Below are 27,757 nucleotides of genomic sequence, written 5' to 3'. Positions count from 1 at the left end.
CCCTACTTGCTCGTACTCGCGGATACAATTGGACGGGGGAAATGGGGCAGTGTGAGTGAGCCAGAGCGCTGGCGTGTCTGTGTGTTTTTTATTGATGCTCAGATATTTGAATTATGCCCGAGCAGTCAAAGTGAGACATTGGCGCTTCGAGCACGTATCCGCGGATACACCGGAATAAAACAAAAAAATAAAAACACTCTGCAACTCAAACAATCCAACACACAGCTGTGCCGCGCAATAAGATACAAAGACTCTCGAATTCTGTTCGATTTGGCGGAAGATGGATGGGCTGCAAAGTGCTTGCATCGATGCTGGCGTTGATGGACAGTCATAAATTCGGCGTGAAATTCGCGCAGATACTTAGATACTTGGCCATCCCGCAGATACTTATCGCGATCCGTGACAAATTACGCAAATGCGTGTGTTTTCGTGATACCCAAAAGCCGTCCAAATCCGTCGCTTAGTCCTTTGCGGCCAATTACCCCTTAGGACCATTCAAAACATTCACCTGCAGGTAGATCGCAAGAGTCTATCCAATTTGCCAGCAGGATGCCATCGGATTAACTCTCTAGATATCCGGCTGGTTGTGACAATTTTACCTTCTCGATTGTCCACTGCAATTTCCGCATTGAGCACAAGTGAAATTCGTGATTCAGTGCAGTGAATATCAGAAAAAGAACTCACTTCAACGGAGGTGAACGCCGTCGGCTAACTGAAATTGTGAGTAAACGAGTTTTAGGGCGAACAAAAATGGTTACACCTCTATGGGCCAGGTGTAAATAGTTGAAGGATGTTTAGAAATTATCATTTTAGTGTTTTGTTGTGTATTTTCTGTGTTATTTTTTTAAAGTGCTGAAAAATAGTGTAGCAAACTTAAAGTTTATTTAGTTTGATACTTTAAATATCGTCTACATCAAAACTGTGTTTTTAAAAGAAATTCTTAGAAAATTAAATATCTCCGTAAGAATGATTCAATAATATTATAATTTTAAACAAGTTCTTATGGTCTCTTTTCGACTTAGAACATACTATATTTTAGAACTTGGTGGAGGGTTCTCTAGTCAAAAATAAATTTAAAGTGGATATTTAAATTTAATTAACAGAAACGAAACATTTAAAGAGCTTAACGCCTTGAAAAAAAAAACCTTATATATTTTAACATAGGGCTCTCTAGTCAAAGATAAATCTAAAGTGGATATTTAAATTTAATTAACAGAAACGAAACATTTAAAGAGCTTAACGCCTTGAAAATAAAATCTTATATATTTTAACATAGGGCTGACTGTCTAAAATATTTATCTGGATAGCAACATTATCATTTTTTCATCAATAAAATATGTTTGTATTACTCGAAACCGAACCCCGAATTTAATGTTTATATATTTCTTTATATCTGGCCTTTGTTTCTGTTTTGTGCTGTGTGTTTTGGTAATTTTTCATTGGGTTGCGTGTGCGGTATCAACGCAAGGAATTTTCACTTCATTAAAACGAAATGCAGCCGCTTTTGAAATAATTAAGAGGCACAAAGGCGAAATGTCACAGCGAATGAAAAATGCCTAACAAGCGGCGCATATAGAAGGCTAATCCAGGCACATAGCGCTATATACCAAGCCCGAGTACGGATAGGGATGAAGAAATACCTACCATATAGGCTTGGCCCCTGCCCGGGAACTCGAACTCACGCTGGCCAAGACGCCATGGGGCGAACCTGAAATTATGTAAAATAAAAAGAAGACGCACTGGCCTGGAACTTCAGGGGACTTCGCCAATGACCGAGTGAAGCGATGCTCCTGGGCAGTATTCCGCATCCCGGCATGGCCCTCCATATGTGCTGTAAGTGGAAGAAATTCCACTTGATGTAGGTCACTTTCATTCGCCCAGCTCGCCGGGGGTGGGCCAAGATCAAAGAGCTGACGAGCTGAGGAGCTGGCTGCCCCGATTGCATAATGTGGGCACAACACTGAGACAGTTGCAGACCCAGTAACAGTCCCATTCCGATTCCCAGTCCTACACGGCTAATTGGAGGGAAGAGGCCAGTCCAAAGTTCTTCGAGTGTCTTCTGCAGCGCCGTAATTTATTTGGCCTGCGCCTGGCGGAGACATTCATCATGGACTAACCCCGGCTCTCCTCCACGCCCTCCTCAAATATTTCAACTCAACTTGTTCATATTTATAAATCAAAATCGCAAACACGCAAGCTACAAATTTGCGCTAGAGTCGTTGATCTATTGGCCGCAAAAATGGCAGACATTTCTGTCAGGAAACGAAATGTGTACAATAAATGCTAGAGAAGGAAGCCGCAAAGTTCCAAGTCAAATAAAAAAGCTTAGAAGAACATACAAAAATTTAAATTTTCAAATTGAAATGAAAAAAAATAGAATTAAACATTCCAATACTTCAAAAAATTAAACAGAATCAGAATCAACCTTCATATATTTTCACCGAATATACAATTCACCCTCACGCCCAAAAACACTGCCACAAATCAAGTTAATCAAGGATTATCCATGAACAGTAGCATAACCATGAAATATTACACAATTGAGATGTCCTTGACCAGAAACAGGACTTCTGTAATGATAAATCCGGTTCGACCATTGCGCAACAGATCGTATATTATCAGGGCCGAGATGAGATGACAAACTAAGCCACAAATGGCCGCTTGCAGTGAGGATCGGGATCGATGATTGGTTTTGAGTTGGGAAAACAATTGGAGAACTCATAAAAATTATGAGGGCCATGACAAACAAACAAACAAACCGCAAACAGCAACTGTGACGAGGGTTGCCGCAGCAGAAAACAGAAAGAGATGCATGTTTTGGGAGTGAGAAAAAAAGACACAAAAAGATGAAGAGGAATAATATTTATGACTATTTTTATGAGGTGCTTACAAATTTTTATGACTTTTTAATGGGTCCGCACACAGTCTCTGGCCCTCTCTCTTCCTCCCAGGCCAGTTGGCTGTCGAGTGAGCGGGACAACAGGATTTGCCAATGAGTGTGACTGCGCATGCGCAAATACCTTTTATTTATCTTGTTTTTCTGTTCTTTTTTTTGAGAGTTGAACTCGTGCGTACCGCAGTTTGAGGTTCTAGAGCGGCGTGTTTACATGCACACAAGCTACGCCCCTGTTGACAACAAATATTAAAAATTATGATTTATGGCCAGGGCTCGTTTGGGTACAAAATCCGTAATGGTGACGACAAACAGCCCGGCGACATTCGTAGGAGAAGTAACTGCTTTGGGTGCTTTGTTCGACTCATAATTAAGATGGTGGCCCTTGGGCCGATGACGTAGATGACGATGATGGAGAGCTCAGAAATGGATGACAGTTCCTCCGATGGGCTGTTGAGCAGAGTATTTAAGCCGAAACGGGTTAGGCTAGGTTTTGCTTCACTTGGGTCGAGAATAGAATTAGCAAAAGTTGTTTAAAGTCCGAATTTAATACTGATAAAAGTAAAAGTGAAAGGTTATTGATATTTCTTAAATGCACAAAAAAAAATATTATAAAAAATAATCAATATTTTTCACTGTGAACCCATAAAATAGTGTAATTGTAATACATTTTAAACGCTGCTTAACTTTATAACATTCAAATTATTAATTTATCGTTACAAAAATAAATAACAGCATTGAAAACCATTTTTTATTCTTACATCTTCAAAGCAATCAATATCAAGCCAGCATTTGTATATGCAAATTCCAACGACAAATATTGATTATGCAAAAGTTAATCATCTTAATTGGGCAGATCCGCAGCTTCTGGCTCATAAGAAGGCCGCATAGGAAAGTCAAGACCCCGCAAACCCCTGAAACGTCAACATCTTGAATGAGGTTCGGGTAGGAAAACCCTTTTCAGCTGTCGCCCTGGAATATTTTCCCCAATTGATTTATGGCATCGGCAGACGCATGTGCAACTCAATTGCTGTTTATTTACTCTTACTCCGACTCTTACCCTCCTCTACAGTTCAGATAGGGTCTGATCCTACCTGTGGCAGTGGGAAATGGAAAAAGCCGAGGACGGGAAAAGAAAATTCGTTCTGCGGTTTAAGTATCGGGGCAAAAGAGAAATTTCACTCCCATTTGGAGGCATATTAAAAGTGTTTATATAACAAAGGAGGAACAAAAGAAAAACTCAGTTGCCCGAGTCCAAAATGTCGCTAAGCCCGATTCCGAAAGAATTGCCATAATTTATGGCTTTCTTATGAGCTCGACCGACGATCGCCAATCTAAGACAACGTCTGTCCCTCCCTCTCATTCTTTTCTCGGGTACCCCGTCTCTTTCGGTGCCCGCAAAATTCGCCGGCCTTTTTATTATTCATGGATTTAATTAACACCAATTGAACCGCTTGTCGCCTCAGCGCCGTCTCAAACTATTTGGAAAACAATTTTCAAAATTCGTTTAATTTATGGCTTCTGCTTTTTTCCCCCCCGTCACAGTTTTTTTGGAATTTTTAATTTGCCCTTAAGTGCTCGATAGAAGCATCCAGTTTGATTTTTAAAAATGCAACTGCAAGAAGAGGAAATACATAAAATTTACTCAAGTAATATGTGAAGTTTTAATGAATTTTAATTTAAGTTTCCACCAGATTACTACCAGAAATTGCCTTAATATTTCTTTTAAATTAATAATTTTTATAAAGAAAAATATTTCCTTTCTGTGTAAAAATAAATGTGTATACCAAATATGCAAATCAATTTCTAATACTTAAGCTGGCCAATTTTGGATGCCTTTGGTACTTCTGGTTTGGTTGCTTGAAATTGTGGTTTTTCACCCAATCAATTTTCATCGCTTCTATTCGAATCGCCACCAAATCGATTCGACCTATAGGTTGTTCAAATATCTGCCAGTCAAAGGTTCAAAGTCAGCCAGAGACGCTGATCCTATAATTTCGCTGATTTCGGCCTTGTTCGGCTTAAACACGGGCGCTTGTCTACAACTATAATTCTCATATTGCCAGGTCGAAATGGTTTTCTCCAAAGCACCGTTACCGGGGTCTTAAAGCCTATAATCGCTGCAGATCGGAGAGGGAGTACGGGGAGGGGGGCGCAGACCTGAAGGCAAGTTTACAATATTTCCTTAATTTTTATTTTTTGTTGTGTTTTCCGCGAGAGCCCTGCTCATCAAATAAATCTCTGTCCAAAGTTGAGCATTCGCTCCTTGGGTTCTTGGCCAGTTTCGAATGGCGTACGGCGTTTTAATTTAAGCCCAAGTTGAGAGCTCCTTTCATTTGGCCAACAGTGCTAAAGGGTTAAATTGCCCACTGAATCAAAATTATTGGTTTCAAGCCACAAAAAAAGGTAAGGGGAGCGCGGGGTGTGCATTTGCTTGCATTGTTTTTGGCCAATGTTCTCGGTGCTCTGCTGTTGCTGCTTATTAATTTACCCTTTATGGCGTTATTATCATTTAGTTTAGTTACGTTTGAGAACTTTATAACCTCTTTTCATTAAAATAAAATATTTATTAGCAGTTTTCCCATTGCTATGAAACTTTTTTAAATCGAAATTAAAATAAATTTTCACTGCCGCAATGTTAGAAATAAATACATATGAGGTAAAACTATGTTTATTTACTCTAAAAAAATAAAAAAAGATCGAAAAATAATTCATTTAAATTAAATTTTTATGTTTTTTTGCCAAATGGAGCAATATTTTATTTTTGACAAGACTTTGTAGTATTTTGAAGGGTATACAGGGTTCCCCTTTGCTGTGATATATTGCCATCTCGATTTTTAGTTTTTGGCCATGTTCATGTGCAGCGGCCTCGCTTGGCCTCTTTTGCCTTATTGCCTTTTTGCACTTTTTCGGCTCTGGGGCGATTTGAGAGCTCCTTTCCTTCAGCTCCTTTCGAAGCGGAGGGTCATTGCTTTTGTTTGCTATCTGCGCAGCGGAGAATACGAGTTTTCCGCCATTGAACAAACATGCCCAAGACCAAGACTGCAATATCTGCGATGGTTGCACTGGGAGGAGGGGGTTCTTGGGCCTCGCCAGCAAGTGCAGCCGCAAGAAGTTTCCGCCAAGTGTGTCCAGAAGAGTGGGCGGTCCCTCGGCATTCCTCGGCCAAAAGCTCCTATACATATATATATAAATATCCACTTCGACGGCCCGGCTCGCTTAAATTGCATGCTTAGGCAGCCCAAGCTCTCTCCATCTCCACCAGCGGAAAATAAGAAAAAACCCGACTCTTTACCGTTCTAAAAGTAATAATAATAATAGCCAAGTAAGAGGCAAGTGAAATTATCAGCGGGTGAAGAAACACTTCGAGGGAGGAACCAATCAAGAGGCGTGAGTCAGATACAGAGTTTGGGGTTTTGCTTGCTCAAAGTACTGAAAACAGCTTGCCTAACTTGCCTCTTCAACAGGTATTTTATAGGCACCGATTGTGATTGAATTAATTTAAAGGAAATACAGAATATCCAAACAAAAGCTAGCGTCATCATATTTTATTAAAAGTGAACTTATTTTAATTATAATTCAAGCCTAAAAACGTATTTAACAATGCAACATTATCTATTTATTGTATCAGCACGGATAAGTTGGGACTGATACAAGTATTGAAATGCTGTTGTTACCATTTGTACTTCTTGAGAATTCTTATTTATCCCCTGGGGATTTTTTTTCCGAACCCTTTAAAATGAGTTGAATTGAAAACTGGCTTTCATCCGAGTTATCTTTAGTTAAATGTAAATACTTAATCCCCCGCAGCTTTTTCGATACAATGTTGCCAATCTCTAAGTGAGATCTCAAAGCTAAGCTCAAAGAGCAAGAAAAAGAATTTATTTTATGGTTTCTCAACCTATTTATCATTCTTTAGGGACTTACTCAGTTCAATATACCTACATAAAGTTAAGGAACACTAAGGAATTTATGTTACATTATTTGTGCTTTAAGCCACTTTATATCTGCTTTATTGGTAATGGTTTTCCCTAAGAAATACCTTCTAGTACTAAATCCTAAAGACTGCGTTTCTAATCCCCTCGTCTCTGATTTGCAGACTCCAATCATCGACTAGGACCCCTGGCTTCAGAATGGATCCCGACTGCTTTGCGATGTCCTCGTACCAGTTCGTCAACTCGCTGGCCTCCTGTTATCCGCAGCAGATGAATCCGCAGCAGAATCACCCGGGAGCGGGCAACTCGAGTGCGGGCGCCAGTGGAGGAGGCGGAGCGGGTGGAAGCGGGGGCGTGGTGCCCAGTGGCGGGGCCAACGGGGGCCAGGGCAGTACGGGGGCGGCCACTCCGGGGGCAAACGACTACTTCCCGGCCGCGGCGGCCTATACGCCCAACCTGTACCCCAACACACCGCAGGCTCACTACGCCAATCAGGCGGCCTACGGCGGACAGGGAAACCCCGATATGGTGGACTACACACAGCTGCAGCCCCAGCGATTGCTCCTGCAACAGCAGCAGCAACAACAGCAACAGCAACAACATGCCCATGCGGCGGCAGCAGTTGCGGCCCAACAGCAACAGCAACTCACCCAACAGCAACACCCGCAACAGCAGCAACAGCAGGCGAACATCAGTTGCAAGTACGCCAACGATCCGGTGACGCCGGGCGGAAGTGGGGGAGGGGGTGGTGTGCCCGGCAGCAACAACAACAACAACAGCGCCAACAGCAACAACAACAACAACAGCCAGTCACTGGCCAGTCCACAGGATCTGTCCACCCGGGACATCTCGCCGAAGCTGTCGCCCAGTTCGGTGGTGGAGAGCGTGGCCCGATCGCTGAACAAGGGCGTTCTGGGCGGCAGTCTGGCGGCCGCCGCCGCCGCAGCTAGTTTGAACAACAACCACAGCGGATCCGGGGTTCCAGGAGGACCCGGCAACGTCAACGTCCCGATGCACAGTCCGGGGGGCGGGGAATCGGACTCCGAGAGCGACAGCGGCAACGAGGCGGGCAGCAGCCAGAACAGCGGCAACGGCAAGAAGAATCCGCCGCAGATCTATCCCTGGATGAAGCGAGTGCATCTCGGAACGAGTGAGTACTTCTTTTTACTATATTGCAATTTAAAAGGGATAAACTCCTTAAATTATAGAGGCGAGTTAATCACTTTAAAGCCGGGGTCGTTAGGGTCCCATTAAGAGGGTATAGGGAACAGCTCTGCTCCGCCTCTGCCGCACACGTACCATGTTGAACCGATACTTTAAATCTCTATTAACCATTGTTTTAACTTCTGAAGATTTTTGTTTTTATTTGCGATAGCTCCAACATTCTTATTCTGTTGTCTTAATTACTAGATAATCAAGGCGCATTGCTTATCTTATTTTTGCCGATTAAACTAGTTCAAGTCAATTAAAAAACTCTACTTTTTAAGTACTTCTTACATATACTCCTTTTTTCCATAATGTGCTGTATCGCTTTACTGACTCACCGTCACTTATTATATAATTACCTAGAAAACTGCTTCATAAATCAACATGTATCCACCGATAACTCACCTCAATCGGTGCCTCATCCAGTGCTCATTACCACTTCTGCGAGACACTTGGCTCACTAACTCGAGATGGGTGTTGCAACTAGCCAACTATCCATATTCATTGGGCAGCAAAGGCAGTGTTGCCGAGTGCTTAGCACCAAATTGTCTGGCAAACTGTGCGCGCGGGTAATCTTGTCAAAATACATAAACAATAACAACATTTCCCTCGCACTTACGCTCTCGGATTTTTCTCCAGTCTCGTGGAAGGCGGGGGCGAAGGAAAAGGGGAAACGCTGCGTGAAAAACTCGACCGCGAAAATCGTAGCTTGTGAAAATTGTAAACAAACGCGGAGCGATCCGATCCCGCAGCTAAGGCCGACTGACTCCCACAATAACTCATAATACCGCCGCAGATACAGATGCACATTCGGATAGAAGATACAGATACAGATAGAAATATATGTAGGTGTCTTGGCGGCTTGATATAAATCTCAGCACCTCGCTCGGTTTATATTTAAATTTAACCGAACAAATTTCCACCCGAAATTCGTTGGGCTGGAAAATTGTGAACGAAAAATTGTTCAGTGATTTTTCATCATGTCTCTGGCGCGCACACAGATTTTTCTTTCTGCCACCCCCTGCCACCATCGGATTCCCCAATTTTTCCAACAATTTTTCCACCTCTTCTGACCCATCGACAGGGCAAACTCACGAAGTCAGTCGTCAGTCGGGGATCCCAAGTAGAATCAAATTATTGAGCAGATTCTTCATATTCGTCGGTGGCCGGGGGAGATTAATTGGGTTGCAAATAGTTTGACATTTGCTTGGATCTACCTGGCTGCAATCCTACCTGCAGCTCGTTTATTATTTAGCTAAAAAATAATTAAATATTTCTGTTCGCGTATAAATCATTAGATTCAGGTTCTGGGAAATATTTTTCGGCGAGCTTCGACTTGGTGTCTCATAAATCAAATTCCGCGCTCATTAGCTCATTGAAGTATAACCGAATGGCACTTGAAATTATTCAATGGGGGCATTAAATATAGGTGATTTCGCCCGATGAAAGGGTTAATTGCTGGCTTGCATTTTGCATTTCCATATTTGCTTGTTCAACCGGCTTTTGACAACCCGAAATCACAACATGTCAGCCAATTAAAGAGATGCTGAGGTGCTGCAGATAGTCGCACTGCCAACAAGTCAGCAGATACAGACACATATTGACTAGCAACTCGGTTTGATTTTCCATTTCGATTCGCGAGGAAACTCGTTCCCCGCTCGGTTCCAATCAATGGGGTACATTGTTATTATTTATGTATCTGTTACTCATGGCAGCCGGGCAATAACAACAAGAACGGCGAGTATCTGTTATTCAAATTGCAGCAAGTGGAAGCGTGGAAGAAATTGATTGCAGCGGGGTGTAGTAATGAACTTCACTGCGCCTGGAAGAGACATGAATGAAATGGGCTCAGATGCAAATACATTTGTATGTATTTGCAGAAGACGCACTCAGAGAACGCACGGTCTTACATATGTATTTCTGGGGGAGAGCTCGTGTATCTCGGCATCTCCGTCTGGCTTTGCCATTTTCCTTGAGTTTTCATGCATCGCCGAGATTTAATTACTTTCTTAATCATATTCGGTTGAGGGCAATGTGAAAGGCAGCCATCTATACAACTATGTTCAGCTATATCTTTAAATATATAATTATATCTCCCGTGGATGCAGCTACAATAGTTGGAGTTCTTATGTAAAAGATACATTGAGGCCATACAATTATGTGTAACTATATCTGCAAATTTAATGATATATCTAGGTGTATCTTTAAAGAGTACAGGCAATCGAAGTTTTTCTAAAGAGAATTAGAAACACTTTGAAGAGGTTTTTCTGGTAACTTCACATCTTCTAAGGAGCCAACTTTTAAGTGTAGTTGTTAGAGAGGCAAAGTGGATTTTTCTAGCTGTAGATACCACTCCCATATTTTTTAGGAGCCCAGGAGTCAACAGCCTGCTAGTTGGCAATTAAGCCACTTCAGCGTCCAGGGCACAACTCAATTTTCGACAGCAAATGTCTTTATTAGAAATTTGCGCTGGGTGTGTTGGCATGTGCAGGATTTTTTATAATTGCGGCTGAACTAAGAATCGCTATTAAAAAACGTTGTTGCAGGTGCCAAGCAGCGCAAATGCCAATAATAAAGGGCAATCTGGAGGGTAGCATCGGAAACAGGCGCTGATTAAAGTCCAGTAAAAACAGCAGCGGCAGGAAAGGCAACAGCAACATCATGTTAACAATTATGCAAATTTGGAGTGCATGTTGCTCATGGGGCGGGAATCGGGGGGCGGAGGCCCGGGAGGAGTGGCAGGGAGCCCGGCTGATTGCATATAATCACGTCAAGTTGTTACTGTGGCAACCATTTTATAATGCAAAGAAAAAACGCCAGCTCAAACGCCATCTTCAGAGCGAAAAAGAGCCAACGAGGCTGTCTGAATTCTGCGAAACACTTTTCGCAACAAGAGTTTTTTAGTTTTCAGGAGCTCCTGGCATCAAGTATCTGCCAATAAGCACAAACGAGCATACGTAGCTGAATGTTTGGTTAATATCGCATGCAGTCTTCTGAAGTCGTTTGGCATTCGAAATTCATTCTCTAATTGACAAGACCAAAGCTGGCAGACCTCCAAGCAGATCATCAAAAGATGCAGCCAGCGGATACCTGCCGCCACAGATTCAGATGCAGATTCAGATACAAAGATACTCGTGCTGCCTGCTGAAATACTGAAATGTCAAATGTTTATTTGATCGCCTCTCCCCTTTTTCCCTATACAAATTGACAATTTGTTGACATTTCTCTCAAGCAGGCCGCTCCCTAATTAGTGGGTTGTTTACTTATTTATACAATCTGTTTGGCCATACTTGTACATATTTAAATATTTTTTCTTTGGAGTGGCCCCACAAGAGTCTTTAGTTAGTGCCTAATTGCACATAAAAATATGCGCAGACCTGCATGCTATTTTAGCTTTAAAAATTTCGCTAAATTGCATATAATTCGTATAATTACCGAATATCGTGGCAATAATGGTAACTGAACTGAAGAAACAGAACAGAAGCCCGGCCAAAAATGGAAACTCCAGGAAAATAAATCTAACGTGCTGCAAAACACTGCCAGCCAAAAGTCTATTTTCCAAATCTAAATTGCAAATATCTGCAGTTCTGCTTCCCTCGCCGATCGTGCTGTTCAACCCGAAGGCTTTGGCCACTCGATGCCGCAGATGCCAGGATGTTACACAAAATTAATAGTTTGCAAACGAGTTGAATGCCAGATACAAGATACGCGACGGTCGCTGCAAGGCAGCAGAATGCAGCAGCCTCTGAGACTGGAAGTGCACTGAAAACAAGACTCTGAGCTTTGTGTAGACTTGATCTATATAATTATTCGGGCTTTACTTCATATAAGACTAAGAGGTATTTCAAAGAAGAGGGTGTTAAATACTAAAATTTAATCAATTTATTTATTAAATAAATTAATTAATTAAATAAATAAATAGATTCTTTAATTTATATTGCAAGAATTATAAGCTTGATACATTTTTGAATGTTTTCTGTCAAGCACTCTTAAGAAAAAATATCCTTTCTTATAAAAGTTAGATGTTCCTTTTAAATTTGGAATCACTTTAATATTTTGTAAATCAAGGCTTTGTCTCGATTGCAAAATACTTTTATTTTTTTAAATTTCAAAGAATATAATTTTTTACATCCAAAATTTTTTGTTTTTCAAAATACACTTTTTTGTATTCGCTTTTCATAATCCACTTCAGGACAACTGTTTGTCCCTGTGTGGAACTGGGGTTGTGTTCCCGATCTCGGAAATGGTCTGGTGTTTGGGGTATGGGGAATGGGGTCTGGGGTGTCGCTGTTTGCTGGTGGACCTGCTGCTGCGGTTCCAGCTCCTGCCGCCATAATGTTTTTGCGCCTGCCCCCGCCCATAAAAACGAAACACCAGACAACTGAGACCGGAGTTGGAGATGGAGAGCCCGAAGATCCAGGGCCAGGAAGAAAAACGCGCCCGGCATTCGCTGCCCAATTACATTTTCATTAACTTGGAACACGACTTTTCAAATAGCTACGTTTAATCATAATGATTGTTATTATTTTTATTTTGGAGCTCTGCGCGTTCTAAGGTCCCCCCAAAAATGAAAATGATTTTTATAATGCCCACCGCGCGAGGTGAATGCAAAATGCCCGGCATCATCGCAAGGTGCTGAAAGTGCAGTAGAACATGAATTTATTTCACCGCTCCTCCGGTTCCCAGATGACGACGATGGCTCTTGCCCAAGCCGAGGCCTATTATTAGCCAACTCTGGGCACTCTGGGCCGCTAATGGGAGCCCGAGCCCGAAAACAGAAGTGCCTGTCGAATTGTTTCGCACCAAGCGTAACTTTTTGGCACACGAAACACAGAGTGTATTTTACTGGCGATTGTTCTTAATGAATTCGGTGCCCCATTCAGCTTCCGAGGGATGCTAAGCGAACTCATCACTCTGCTTGAATTGAAATTCATTCGGCTTTAAGTCGGCCAGATACGGGCACTGAAAAGAGAACAACGGGTGATAACACTGGGCTACAAAGATATAAAAAAAACAAAATTATTATCATGACACCAAACGTATTACATTTTCACTTGAATAAAGTCTTCTTCTCAATCTTCAACCATAATGTATCCAATTTAAGTCGTATCCAATTTTGATGCTCTTTAATATGTTCAGTAATCGAACACACAAAAACATAAGCTAGTGTATTAGGTCTGTGAATTTAAAATATATTGACTTTAAAAGTTTTTTTCTATTTTTGGTTTCACTTTTATAATTCTAAAATTTTAATAATAGACTACTTTTTTATTTCTAGCAGATATTAATTAAGTTTAACATGCAGTAGAGTGTAATTGAAATTAGCTGCTCATTAGCGGCTAGATTCGGCTAGATATCCCCCAAATATTTAAACATTTTTGTAGGTCAACTCTAGTGCAGTTCTATATATATGCGTACATACCCGAAGGCATTGTCTGCCTTAAAAATATCACTCATCGTATAGCACAAATCAGTCGGCGAAGAAAACGCTTTTAAAGCGTCTTCGACTCGACACTCACAAAAAGATGAATGATGGCCCGAAGAGCTTGTTGTTTATGAAACTTAGTTGCCCATTGATGCCTTCAAGTGGCAGTCGGCCACATTTTGGCCAAAGTTAATAAAAGCGCATAAAAAGGGGGAAAGGAGGGAGAGAGCTCGAGGGAGACAGTAACAATGGACGCCACTCGCCGGCAACAAAGACGGCAATATTTAAAGAGCCAACAATGGCGCCACTAATGACTGATGATGCGCCAGCGCTGATAGATACAGATGCATCTGTGGATGCAGCTCAAGAACATATATAGGTTTCGATGCAGATACAGATACAGATACGAAGGAGCCCCAACTGCCCGAGAACCATTTCACTTTAAAACGACATTCTAATGGACTGGCACAGCATCCGAAATGTGTTTACTCTTTCTCCATTGTTTAGAGAACTAGCGGATCGGTCAGTGCATGTTCGTATATCTATATCTGCCAGATACTCGATTGCCGGCCGGGGAGGGAGAAAATTAAATTGCGAATCAAGCAAAGTAATTGCGATTTGAATGGTGAAAAAGTGCGAGCCATAAATTCAACCGAGTGTCACGGCAGCGCTGCATTGCGAATTTATCAAATTCAGTCGCAAATTGGCGCACATCTGCAGATGGCCACGGATTGCCGGATTCCCCGGATCCCCAACACTCCAGCTCTCCAGTATCCACTTCTCACCCAGTTACCGTTTTCCCCTTTTTCCTTTGGTCGGTTTCGTTGAGATACGCATAGAATATTAATCTCTTTGCGCATTAACTTAAATGAAATGACGCAATGGCGATAAGCGAACTGGGCACAGTGGGTCGCATGGGGATATTAAGTGCTTAAATCTGGGAAACGCAGGCAGAACAGCTGGAGATTTTTTAACCTATCTCAATTATTCTCAAATGTCTAAAAATAACGTTAACGCACGTTTTCTAAGTAATTAAAATTAGCCATAACCTCCCTCATTTATCTCACTTCTTAACACTGCTGCCCACTGTCCCAAATATTAACCAGCAACAGGCTATGGATTCGGTACAGTGGTACCTGGTCGCGACCACAGGCATTGGAGCTGGGCAGCAAACAAAACCCAAGCTAAACGAAAACCATCACAAATCGCATACAATCCGAGATGAAATTGTGAATTATTAATGCAGGCGGCAAAACTATTTGGCTGAGTAGACAAACCCACAAGCGAGCCGGGTTTTTGGGATCCCCTCCTCGGATTTTACCCAACTCGGCGGAGGAACGTGTGCTGCCACCTTCTCCATTGAAAATTGAGTTACACGCGTGGTCCGGGTGTGTGCGAATGTATCTGGCAGATACATATGTATCTGCTGTCTGCGGCTACGTGCCTCGAACTGGCTTACATTTCGCAGATTAAAACCGGGCTGCCCGGCGTGCCACCTGAAGCCAATTCGATTTAAATGTCTGGCACTTCCACTTGGCTTTTCCTGGCCATATTTCGTAGCAGGCCGTGAATTGGGGCCTTCTTCCTGTTTATGGCGTGCTAAAATCGCCGGGGTTCAAGGGTCAGCTCTGGGACTTTGCCGTCTCTGTGTGAGTGTGTTGTTGTTGTCTCCCTTTTGCAGTGACAGCTCGAATGCAATGGCAACAATTGCAATTTGTTGGCAACGTTCTGCCCTGAGGGCCAGGACCGCTTTAGCTTGAGCTTACTTTACTTTCAATACGCTCAAGGTTGCACCGAAAAAAATAAATACAAATATTTAATGAAGCACATAAAAAAGGTTCGTATATTATGAAAGCAGATGTCATACAAATGCTTAAGTAATTTTCTTGGGAGTTACTTTTTAAGTTACATATTTTAATCGATTTGAAATTGACATATGGGAGATTATTTTGTTGAGTGTTTATGTTACCCAAAGTATATTTTAAAAATTTCAAGTTTCGCGATAAGATCTATCAAAAGTGAACCCAATTGGGAGATTTTTTTCCTTGTGCAGTCACAGATACAGATACATTTGCTGCACTTCGCGCTTCATTAAAAGGCGGGCGGTGACTCCCAGCTCCCAGGCCCTTTTGAGCTCCTTTTCCAGCTCCATTTTCAGTTCCCCACTGACGACAGCAAATTTGCACATTGCTCGAGCAAAAAAAGAGGGGGGAGCGGCCGGGGGAAAGAGAGTCGAAATTAAAAGATTTTTAAAGACACCTTTGTAGCAAGTTTTGAAAACTTGTTCCGCGCCCTGACTTCACCATCAGCATCTCCATCTTCATCACCGCAGCCTCGGTTTCAGCCTCCGTCGTTGAGTCGTTGCTTTGGGTTTTAATTTTGCGTCTTTTTTTCGCTTTTTGTACGCTTTTTTCGTGTTCACATCTTCTCTGACATGTTGCCGGGGCAGCCATGTTGAATACTTTTGTTTTCTAAAAACGAAGCTTGCAAATACATCACTTTACTTCTTCGAGTTAAATTTCAACTTAATTTGGCAGAGACGGCTGTGTATTTTGTATTTCCATTTAATTAGCTATGCGGCAATATTTAGCCGTGGGTTGAACACTTTTTTTGAGACAAGAACCGGTAGAAAGAGTCTTTAAATAAGAATTTATTCAGTGAATAACAAAAATCGGAAGAGTTTCTATAAAATAAACCGCACTCTACAGCTCTATTAGCCGTAATTTGAATTTGACTCTCCGTTTGATTAATGACCTATAAGTATATCGGCTAATGGCTTGTGTAGAACACTTAATCCAAACCCCATTGACCTGGGCCAACTTTAATGCCTCAATTTTAATTCTGTTTGCTTGAGCCCGCTGTTATGCAACCCACAGCCAATCAGATAACTGAATTTAAATGCATCATCAAAATCGCATTAACTAGCGAATTAAATAGTGGAGAATCCGGGGGGCAAAAGCTTATATTCAAATGCAAATTGTCCGCCAGCCATCTGATGGATCGCAAATGAATTGCCCAGCCTCGACGGCGTAAGAAATATGGAAGATAATTGAAGCTAACGCCATTGACAGTAGCTCCTCTCGTGTTCCCGCCTCCCCGCTCCCGCCGCACTTTGCATTAATAAAGAATTCATCACAATTACAACAATTGCCACAGGATGCAATTTACAAAGGAAATTATTAATGGAAAGTCAATGAGTGCGACGCGAGTAAATCAAAATCGCCGGGGAAAAAATTCTTCAACGTGCCCGTGATTGATTACTGAGTTGGTGCTTTGGAACAGCACAGCACAGAACAGAACAGAACCAGAACCAGGACCTGTGGTCATCAGCGCCAGTCAAAGACCCCGAGCAGTTAATCATGGGGCTGCGGGAAAATGAAAATGAGCGAGAACTCCAGAAGCCAGACAACGACAATGCCGCATTTTGTAGCCCGTTCATTCAACTGCAGACGACAGGACACTCATTAAAAATGGGTGCACCGTGCACCGGTACCGGTACGGGTACGGATCGTATCCAGGGTATTTCGCTGCAGAAGGGGTATCTCGGTTTACGCGGTCTTTTCACGGGGCAGGAGAGAGCGCGGAGAACTGGTTTCCTGCGCAGCTCGGCTAATTTATGTGCGCATGCGCGACGCTCGCTCCCTACTCGGGAGCCCCATAATTAACTGAGGTAGTCATTTTGGATTCGAACACGAACACACTCCCCTCTTCGGGCTCGCATACATGGCCAGCATCTTCCTCTGGCGGGAGAGAACTCTTTAAATCAGAGATAAACGATAATTATCTGAGCGAAAATGCGCGCATAAATAATTTGCAAGAAGTCACATTAAAATTGTATCTAAAAGATATGCCAGGCCTGATAACCACTGACTACTCGGTTGGTCTCGGTTCCTCGGTGAGTTTTATGTTGGCTCTCCGTCAGTCGGTCCATTCGCCTTCTCGGACCCTGGGAGCCTGCGACGCGCCATTAAAAATTAAAAGCTCATTAATTATGCAGATAATTCATTTATTATATTTTCAACACAATACGAGCTACAAGCGGCATAATTTGTTACCCAGCTCATTATGCCAGCGGAGGATTGAAGGATGGTGTTAGGTGTTTGGGGGTTGGCAACTGTCTCGAATTGAAAACAATTATGGAAAGCTCTCCAAGGGTTGATTGTCTATGGCCGGGGATAGAAAAGTCCGAGGGGCGGGGACAGGTGAAGTGGGTTGGTCGGGGGCGTCACGTGTCTCCCGGGGGCGTTTGCTTGGCTTAATCCCCGAAAAGCACTTAAGTCCTGAGTGCCCAATCAACAGGTTGATTTCGATGGCTGGCTTAATTGGTGGGATCCGTTGGAGGGAGTTCAAAACAGTAAGAAAGTCATTATAGAGTTGATAGGGCGATTACGTTGATCTTAAAGCCGAAATAAATTAAATTTTCTTTCAAATAAATGTTTTGTCTTTCGAAATATTTGATTGAAATTTGTGAACCTAATCATAATAATACATTTTAGCTTTGTAGATTAAATTAACGACTTTGAAACTGATCGAAACTCATTGCGACGTAATACCATTTCAAATAAAATTGGTGGTAATTCGTGTTTGATTTTGAAAACTTTTAAAATGATTTTTTTTACTTTAAAAGCGAATTCAATATCCCCACATTTATTAAATATATATTGATAAAAATATAAAAATTCACAAATGAGATATGAAAAGGCTTGTACGCTTTAATTTTTGCACATTGTTTTGAAAAACCGGAAACCATATGCTGCTTCATCTGGACAAAGAACCCAGGTCTTCGATTGCCCTCCGAAAACCTTCAAGGTTCAGACCGTTCAGTTTGCCAACGAACCGCATCAGCTGTCGCCCAAAAAGTCGAGAATTAGAGCTTTGTGCCACATGATGTCATTTCACTCGAGTGCCTTTGAGTAAGTGAAGAAAACGGCGAAAAAAGAGCTGGAAATAAAATGCTGGGCATTGTGGCGGCTGTCGGGCTGACGAAACTGAATGTGTTCGTGTTGACAACAAACACGGAATATAAATTGAAAAATGCTTTAAAGCGAAATAATCAATTTACTTCTTGACATAATTTCCATTTTTCACGAAACCGAGCCAAAGGCAGCCACGCGAATGCCCAGAAACCTGAGGAGGCGGGGTGGAAAGTGGGTGGGAGCAGGACAAGGCCACGCACAATTCGCACCACAAAAAACAATACAAAAAGTTTCCCCCCAGAGGCACCAGAAATTGGCTGCATCCCATTTCTTGGAGTGTTTTTAATATTCTTGCCATTTTTCTGACCACCATCCTGTGACTGCAGCGCTTCCTTTATTTGAATTGTGATTAATGATCAAGCTCGCCTACTGTGGCTGCTCTTTTTTAGGGAATTCCCACACACAATCCATCCCTCATTTCCAGGGTGTGACAAATACATACCCTGGCAGGTCCAGACAGTAGTTGTGACTACGATTTAATAGCGCTTTAATGGTCCGTGGACATCGATGGACCCCAAAACACCTGTTGTCCAGCGCGTGCTGAATGGCACCGAGTGGGTGGGGGCCACGGTAACACTTTCATTATCACGAATGTCACATCATTTGTCGCCTGCCCCCAAAAATAACACACACAAAGTGACTCAAACCGCCGGGCAGCATCATTTATCACCGAAGGAATGCAATGCCCGACGAGAGACACAGCCTGCCGAATAGAGAGCCAGATACATTCTCAGATAGCCCGGCGACGGCATACTTGATTAATTTTCTTTTTCCGAAAGAAATTAACCCGCGCGCTGCACATGTCCCCTTCGCGACCCCCGCGGCGGCCCTTTTGACTCCTCCATCTGCATTCTATATCCCTCCGTTCCGAACCGATCGCATCGGATCGGTACCAGTACCAGCACCAGGGTCCAAGATTTATCTCTTCCAGCAGACCTCAAGCGTGGCACCTCCGACTCTGCGTCTGATTTATTTCTGGATCTGTTCGAGTTCGAAACATATTTTTGAGGGAATTTCAACTTTCAGAGAGCCGCAAAACTGCTCGGAATTCCTTGTCAATTCAAGCGATCTTGGCCAAGATCACTTGTTGTCTTTAATTAGTTCAATTTGTGACAAAATTCCTATCTTAACTCGCCCGCCTCTTATGAGTAATGACCCTCGGCGGGAAATGTGACATTGATAATGGTTTTCGGTTAAACGACTCATTAGCCAGGGGACCCTTAAGTAGCCACCGATATGCCGCGATGATCGGAAGTGGGTTGATTTATGAACTTTCTGTTTGGACATCAACCTGACGCGGCAAATCTGCACAGGGAAAAATATAAATCATCTTATTTGGTATATGAAAGTATTTTCTTATGAAGAAGTTCATAATCAGGTAATCATGACAAACAGCTTATTATATTTAGACTTTTGGGAGAATAATATCCCATTGTCGTGTTCTTTTTTTCACTGTGTAAAGTTTACAATTCGCTGTAAAAAGTGCAACAAGTTCAAAGTTGTTTTTGCATGATAAGATCAAAACTGAGGCCGCCAGATGATCGCGCTCCCCGCGCTCCCATATAATACCATGCGATCCCAGGTGCTGGGATCTTGGAGTGCCGCACACGTTGCTGATTACGATGACGATGTTCAGTCGGTGGGTTTTTTTTCTGCTATTTCGCCTGACCAGACGCCAGACCGTTGACAAATGACCGGTACAAGTGTTTGTGACAAGCCGCAAGTATCTTTTTGTCGTATTTTTTCATTTCTATTTGCGCCGCGGCAAACAGAAAACAATTAAACTTCGGCTCGAAAGACACTGGTACTGGTGTCTGACCTACGCCAAAGGTTTTCAGCTTAACTTTGAACCTGCCAGCGGTCGGCCGAAGGCCCGTGTATGCTAATCCCGTGTCAATCACAGGTCGATCGGGGAGTATGCAAAGAGGGACAGGCGAAACATCGCAGGGAACACGAACATCCCGGCCAGACAATGGCAATTTGAATTGCAGAACCGATCCCGGTGACACTGAGATCGCAGGAGCTCCGAGCTCCCAGCTCCGATCGTCACTTAATAAATTCTGAAACAGATTTTTGCATGCAGGCCGAAATGGGATGCACCAAAAAATTTCAAATTTCCAACTGATATGTTAAGCGGCTGTCAGCCGATGCTCTCTTAGCCGAGTACACTTGACGTCATCTTACGCGAAATGCAAATGAAATGACCAACAATGAAGGGAGCTTCTGGTCGAGCCGAGGTCTTGATGCCCTTTTATTGTTGGTAAAAATACTTTTTAATATGATGTTATCCAGATATCCAGAGTTATAATTTTATTTTTAGTTCCTATAATACAAGTGGGATTCAAGAAACCTAACCATTTTCTAAAAAAAAAGGGTATCAGCGCAAAGGCAACGCCACAAAAAAGTCACACACAAGCTGATTCTTCATTCTTTAGGCGTTCCGTCTCGAAAATATGTGCGCATATATGTTTGTACATGCAAAATCCAATATGTCTATATAGTATTTCACAAATGCCCAGACACAGACAAAGATACAGCGCTGGCATCCCAGTCCCAGTGCCAGTCCCAATCCAAAACCATGCCATCCCATCCCATTGAGGTGGCAGGGAAATGGGAACAAACTTGTAAAACGCTTCGAATGTTCGCTCATTGGCGCTGTCAAGAGATCTGGCCCCCTCGAAAAGCCCTCCCCTTGCAAGTGATATAAGCACCAGTGATATGACATGCCAGGTGCCGTTGGATGCGAGTTGGATACGATACGATGGGGCTGCTTTCGGATGATGCTCTGCCGCTGCCCTGTCAACTCGTTGGGGGCTTTCGCCTTAGATTTTGCGCCTGGCCATGACGACAGCGATGCGCTACTCACTCGCATGTAGTTAACCAAGAAATAAAGAAAAATGTGTATTCAGAGGAAGACCACGAGGGAAGGGCTAACAGAGACCGTAGTGTTGACACTCGGCCGGGCCTCAACGGTTTGCGGATGTGTGTTGATCTTTAGTCGGAAATCAAACGAAATCTGAGTGGGAATTAGTGGCTGATGATGCCTGTGATGGTGATCTTCTCTGGAGGGAGATAGGCCTGATTTAGACATAATGAGCTAAAAGGGATGATTTGCAAAAGAAATGTTTAGATTTCTGGGAAATTATTATATTAAATGTTATTATAAGACATGTATTCTGTATGGATAAATTGGAAACTTAGTCAAAACAATTTTATAATTTTGGTGAAACTATATATTTTTCAAGTCAGTCAAATTTTAGAAATGCTACACAGAGAAAAAAAAATACCAAAAATGGTCATCATTCGGGTATTTTTTCATATCAATTTTGGTCCCATATGTGGTCATACCAAAAGTATATTTTCGAACATACCAAATTGGTATTTTCGAACATATGAATGTGGTATTTTTCATAATAGATTGTTATGCGCACATATCAAATTTTGCTACAAAATTTTGTATTGTATTTTCTCTAACTCAGAAAAGCATTCTGCCACGAAAAAAAAAATGTGGGCATGGCTCAGAGGCCAAGGTGCTAGGTCCTGATATTATTTTGTGCTCGGGGGAACGGGGTTCAAATCCCGCTCACAACACAACACAACACAACTTTTTTTTTTTTATTAGTAATCTTATCATATTAACTTTTTACCACAATTTTGTTCTTAATATTGTTAAGGAAATGTTAATTATGCGCCTTAAAAACTTTTTACTTTCTCTGCCTTAGCCGGTTTTGAACCGGGGTCCTCTCGCATCAGAGTCGGATGCGTTACCTATTGGGCCATCGCGACAAGTTACACGCGAGTATATTAGCTAAACTTGAATGTAAAATTAGCTCGTTTAAGCATGCTCAACTTGTAAGTGTGACCACAGCATATAAAGCGTTATAATACCATTGTATACCAGAAATACAACAAAAATACAACTTTACAGCCATACTATTTTTTCGAAGACTTTTCGATGCCCCATTTGATATGAAAAACATATCAATCTTTGAAGTATTCATATTAATATGTTACGGATTCATATCAACATGGGTAATTGTTATGATTTCGTATCATATTGGTATGAATTCGTATTACATTTATATGGAAAAATTGATATGTACAAATTGAGGAGACAATCTCAATCTGGTATTGTTCCGTTTTTTTCTCTGTGTAAAAGAAATCTTTTAGACAAAACAATTAGTTTAGCTACAGAAGTACTTAATTTCGAGGCACTTTCTCAAGTCTTCAGGCGCCCCAAACTCTTGCAGATACCAGCACGCATCCGAAAGATACATTTCGCAATGCTGGTGCCTCCGCCACTTTCCCCTCCACTCAGCCCTTGAGTGGTGTAAACAAATTGCAACATATGACAGCGGCATTTGACAATTGTAAATGGTCGGCGGCAGTGCAAGTGTTCGGCTTGTCTTTTGTTGTCTCTCTGTCAGGCGAAAAATGAAGAAATGAAGAAACAAGAAATGTCTGTGACCCCCGAGGAAACTATGCTCCCAGGACATATCGATTTGGCCGGACTCGTGGGCAAGGTCAGGATGCCTGCTTATCAAATAGTAAAGGGCACTCAAAAACGTCTGCACATCATGCATCAGAAGTCGGAAGTCTGCCAAGTTTCGGCAAAAGTTTACACCCCCTGAAGAGAGGGTCTAATGGCCAGCCAGAAATATTACTTGCAATATCAAATTTGATGGGCTGACTGACAGTTGCAGCAAAACGAAATGGGTCAAGATTAGTGCAATTCAATTTGGCCAACAGTTGGGTAACCCGAAGGCCCCCTTTCGCCGCCCGATCCACATGACTGATGGAGCCGATGCCCGTTGTCTGGTTACTGTCTGCTCGCTGTTTACTTGGTCATTAGTTTAAGCCCATTCAGGATGGCAGCCAGCCAGGCAGCCAGGGAAGTGCAGGAGCTTTGATGTCGGCGCTCTCTCTGCGCCCTGGCCACACTGGCCAGGCCCCACCGAAGCCCGCTTTAATTAAATGAGCGGTAATTAATTTCGACTTTAATCAGAAATTCCATTTAGATTTTGGCCGCTGATTGATGTGACCCGACATCTTCCGCCAACGTCACATCGACGACCACTAAACTGTGACAGCAGCAACAACGGCGGAAAACTTTCGGAAGTGTGCAGTGTGTGTGGGCGGTTTGGCTCTCTGTTTTTATTTAAAGCGAGCCGCAGCTTAAATTTGTATCTTTAGCTAGGCAAGGGCAACGAAGAATGTTGATTGTATTAAATTTACTTAGAAAAGGAACAAAGAGCTATATCTTAAACCCCCCAAAATCTTTTTTATCGTATATTTGGATTTAGTTTGAGTGCTAAGTATTTAAAATAAAATTAGTATTTTTTTTCCATTATATTTATATATTTTATTATTTATTTCCTTACCTCCAAAGTTACAAATCCAAATTTACAGTCTTACAGAGGGTTTTTAAAAAAATTTAAAAATACATTTTAGGAGATGACATTTTTTTAATAATAATAAAAATAACATGGGTTTATGAGCTGTTTAAAATTCGTATATTAAAGGTCAGACGATATTTTAAGTTGCACTTGATCTTAATTACTTAAAAATAATACAATTTATCTGAAGCCTAAACTCGTATCTTAAACAGAGAGAGCCAAACTACTTCTCATTTAGCAAATGGGCCATGACCCATTTAAAGTGGGTGGAACTTGGGGCCGAGCGAGACAGCAATGCCCCAAAAACAGAGGGGGACGCACTCACAAGTCAGCGGTTGCCGTCTATCACATTGACTGACTGCCACACATTTCACAGATATAAATACTGGAGATACAGATACAGAGTTGTCTATGGCAGGGCCGCCTCAACCTCAACTCTTCGCCGGGTATTGAAAAGCCCAAGCGAAGCGGGCGGGCCAATTGAGTTGGCCGTAATAACACGCCACGGTAAATGGCTTTTAAAAGTCTACTTTGAAACAGCACGCCCCCTCATTATGAACGACGCGCTTCGAACGCCCTCGTGCCGTTTGCCTCACAAAAACCCCGATGCAGATGACAGAATAGTTTTCGGGGGCGAATTGCCAGGAACGGGAAATTGTCATTATCTTCCGACGATTGCAGATACAAGGATATAAGTTTTCGGCTAGCGACAAACATCTGTCTGGAGCGAGATACCTTCGCCAAACTTCCCGCGGCCCTTTCCTTTTCTTTTCTTGCCATAAACACAAAATACCAAGTTGGAACTTTTTCGGGTGCCACCAAATGGCAGTTTGACACGTCATATTTATGAAATGCGCAACGTTGCAGAAAATCACAATATAAATGAAAAAATTAACTGCCTCGGAGCGGTGAGAAAGCTGGGGGATCGGCGGTGTTGTCCACTTGAACGTTTGACGATTGCCTAGGAACGCCTTCAAATGCTTTGTGGCAGAAACAAATGATTTTTGGTTTGGCAGGGGAAAATTAGGGAAAGAATATTTGAAATGTTGATATTTAAATGGAATTGATTTTAATTAATTAACTATTCTATGGTCTGCTTAAGTGACCAGATTTAAGAAATAGTACAGAATAATACTAATTGCTGTCAATTAGGTAAATATTTAAATATCAATAAACTTTTTTATTTTAATTTCTTCTCAAATACTATGCGATTTTTCGAATAATTTACATTATTTAGTTTATTATCTTAGTTTAACTAACCAAACCAACTAACTCATGTCTCCCATTTCTCCCTCCAGGTACTGTGAATGCCAATGGCGAGACGAAACGACAACGGACCTCATACACCCGCTACCAGACGCTGGAGCTGGAGAAGGAGTTCCACTTCAACCGCTACCTGACCCGCCGCCGCAGGATCGAGATCGCCCACGCGCTGTGCCTCACGGAGCGGCAGATCAAGATCTGGTTCCAGAACCGGCGCATGAAGTGGAAGAAGGAGCACAAGATGGCCTCGATGAACATCGTGCCCTACCACATGGGTCCCTACGGCCATCCGTACCACCAGTTCGATATCCATCCGTCGCAGTTCGCGCACCTGAGCGCATAGGACGCGTGGCACTTTTCGGGTACTGGTTAGAGACTCAATCAGTTGTATCAGGAACCATATCAGACGGCGGCGGCGGCCTCGGCGGCCAGTGGCTACCAGTCGCAGGACGGTGGCTCGGTGGGGGTAGGCGTGGGTGTGGGTGGAGCAGGTGGAGCAGGAGGCCCGGGTTCGCTGCCCAACGGCGGCGGTACCAATGGCAACGGTCCCAACTCCCTGTTCGCCTCCACCGCCTCCGGCTCCCAGGCGCCCGACTGCATCAAGTATCCGCAGGAGTTCTGATCTCAGGTTATAATCAGGCAGCAGGAGCAGGAGCCGCAGCAGCAGGATAACCCCGTCGATCTGCAGCAGGATCGGGGAATCGAGCAGCTCCTGGAGTCGGACTGTGAGCCCGATCCGGACCTGCAGCTGGAGTTCAAGGCGGACATTGTCGGCTGCAACTTGTTCTGCTGCTGAGCTCTGTCCGCCGGCCACGCCCCCTGCCGCCTGCCACCTACCGCCCATCGCCGCCCGTCGATCAACCAACATCCAGTGATGTTTCTTGTTTGCAACTGATTCGTGTTAAGCTAAGAAGCGAGCCATATCCACATGGTTCGCTTGGGTTTATGATACTGGAGGCGGAACCCCGAGCAATCGCAATCTCTTACTCACGATGGCACTTTCAGAACTTAAATGATGGAGCTCGACATATGAGGATCGTACATTTCACGTCTATGCGAATCAATTTCAGCTTGATATTAGATGTTAACTTGCTGTTGGATCGTACAGGTGTGATCGATATTACCTTAATATGTTGAGCTCTAGCGTTTCACCTGTCCATCCCTGCGAATGGTCGAGGGTCCCTCCAGTATGATGAATCTCTTTCTCTAAGCAGTATTCGAAAAGCTGTTAGTTCGTAAGCATAGCATAATTTTAGTCCTAAGCTGCACAGATGAACAGACAAAGCTGTCGAGCTGAACAAAACTAATATCTGCAATAATTTCAAAGTGATTTCTAATTAACATTAGCCCTTCGTTTGTATCGCCCCCGACCTCGATCCCCAACCAACACCCACCCAGCACCCTCCAGGGAGTCCTAAAGAGTGTACTTAACTCCTAGCTTGTAGAGATCCTAACTCTAGTTAACCACATAAGGCTTTGTTTAGTTTGTAAATAGCAGAGCGCCCCAGCTCGGGGATCGCCTTTTTATGTTTGCGTTTCGTCTTGGAGAGAAAATTTTGGAAATATCTGTAACTGTTTAAATCAATTTATTTTGTGTGTTTGCGTTTGTGTTGTTGAAAGTGCTCTAGCAGCTTGGAAAATGCTTTACTAATTTTATCAAAAATCAGTTGTTTTTAATTGCCACTGAAGAACAAATTCGGAAGATAAACAGGAAGTAAAATATTTCAAATCTAGCATGCAAATTGCTATAGTTAATCAGGATTTTCTTTAGAACAGCAGCTGCCCCTTCCACATTATTTATTCAACGGCCTCTCTACAATGTCTGTAAATTTAATTCGGTAGTTAATCGATACAGTAAGCCAACGAAATTTTATTAAAGCGGGAATTGTTAAAGCCTAAAGCTAAAGGAAACCATAACCGTAATGTAAAGTAATTATTTATGCTGTACTTTTCGCTAAGCTAAGGTTAGTGCATTCTAGAACTATCAATAGTCTATGTGAACCTAGCTCGTAAGTCTAAATTATGTATATCGAATTAGCAAGACAAATTTTAGAGAAAACAAAGAAAAGAAAAGCAAAAGGAACAAACCCATGGAAAATGAGAGAATCAAACAAAAAATACCTAGCACAAATTAATCAATCGTTTTTTGTTTCCCATTTTGTACATTTTTTCAGTCTTACTTTGTACACTTTCGATTGTTTGTTTAATGCAATTTATCGGAACCGTAAAGAAATGATTTTCCCAATCGATTGAAATGAAACCCCATTTAAAGTTTTGGGTTAAGGGGGCACTCACTGTCCGCCAGGACACAGTGGGCGCAAAAAGTTTAACTGCATTCCATGTAAAAATAAAATTACGCAACTAATTTTTAATGAAATTCGCATGTATGCATTACCTTAATCTGGGTTCAATTGCAAAGGCAATTATTATACAAAAAATGGAAACAAAAAAATAAACAGAAAAAACTTCAACTATGAAACCACAAAACAATACAAATATAAAGAAAAAACAAAACAAGTATGTAAACATGTATGAATATGGCATAAAAAATAAAAACTATTTTAAATTGTACACGTATGCTTTTAGTTGATAGTGATCTTGGATTGGAAGGGAGGGGAATTATGGTTCTCTAAGTAGTGTTCTACGGTGGATGACGTTCGAAT

The 27,757-nt window shown here is 42.3% G+C and overlaps 1 protein-coding gene across 1 annotated transcript; it reads left to right on the top strand.

The window, feature by feature from the left end:
* The first annotated feature begins 86 nt into the window (after positions 1-86).
* On the top strand, positions 87-27,665 carry Scr (Sex combs reduced). Its single transcript, XM_017150349.3, is given in 3 exon segments — positions 87-720; positions 6,993-7,978; positions 25,130-27,665. Coding segments are annotated over 2 exon segments (1,713 nt in total). The 5' UTR covers positions 87-720; positions 6,993-7,026; the 3' UTR covers positions 25,891-27,665.
* The last annotated feature ends 92 nt before the right edge of the window (positions 27,666-27,757 follow it).

The sequence above is a fragment of the Drosophila takahashii genome, chromosome 3R (genome assembly GCF_030179915.1).
Source record: "Drosophila takahashii strain IR98-3 E-12201 chromosome 3R, DtakHiC1v2, whole genome shotgun sequence".
NCBI lineage: Eukaryota > Metazoa > Arthropoda > Insecta > Diptera > Drosophilidae > Drosophila > Drosophila takahashii.
This window is presented reverse-complemented; position numbering and strand designations above follow the sequence as displayed.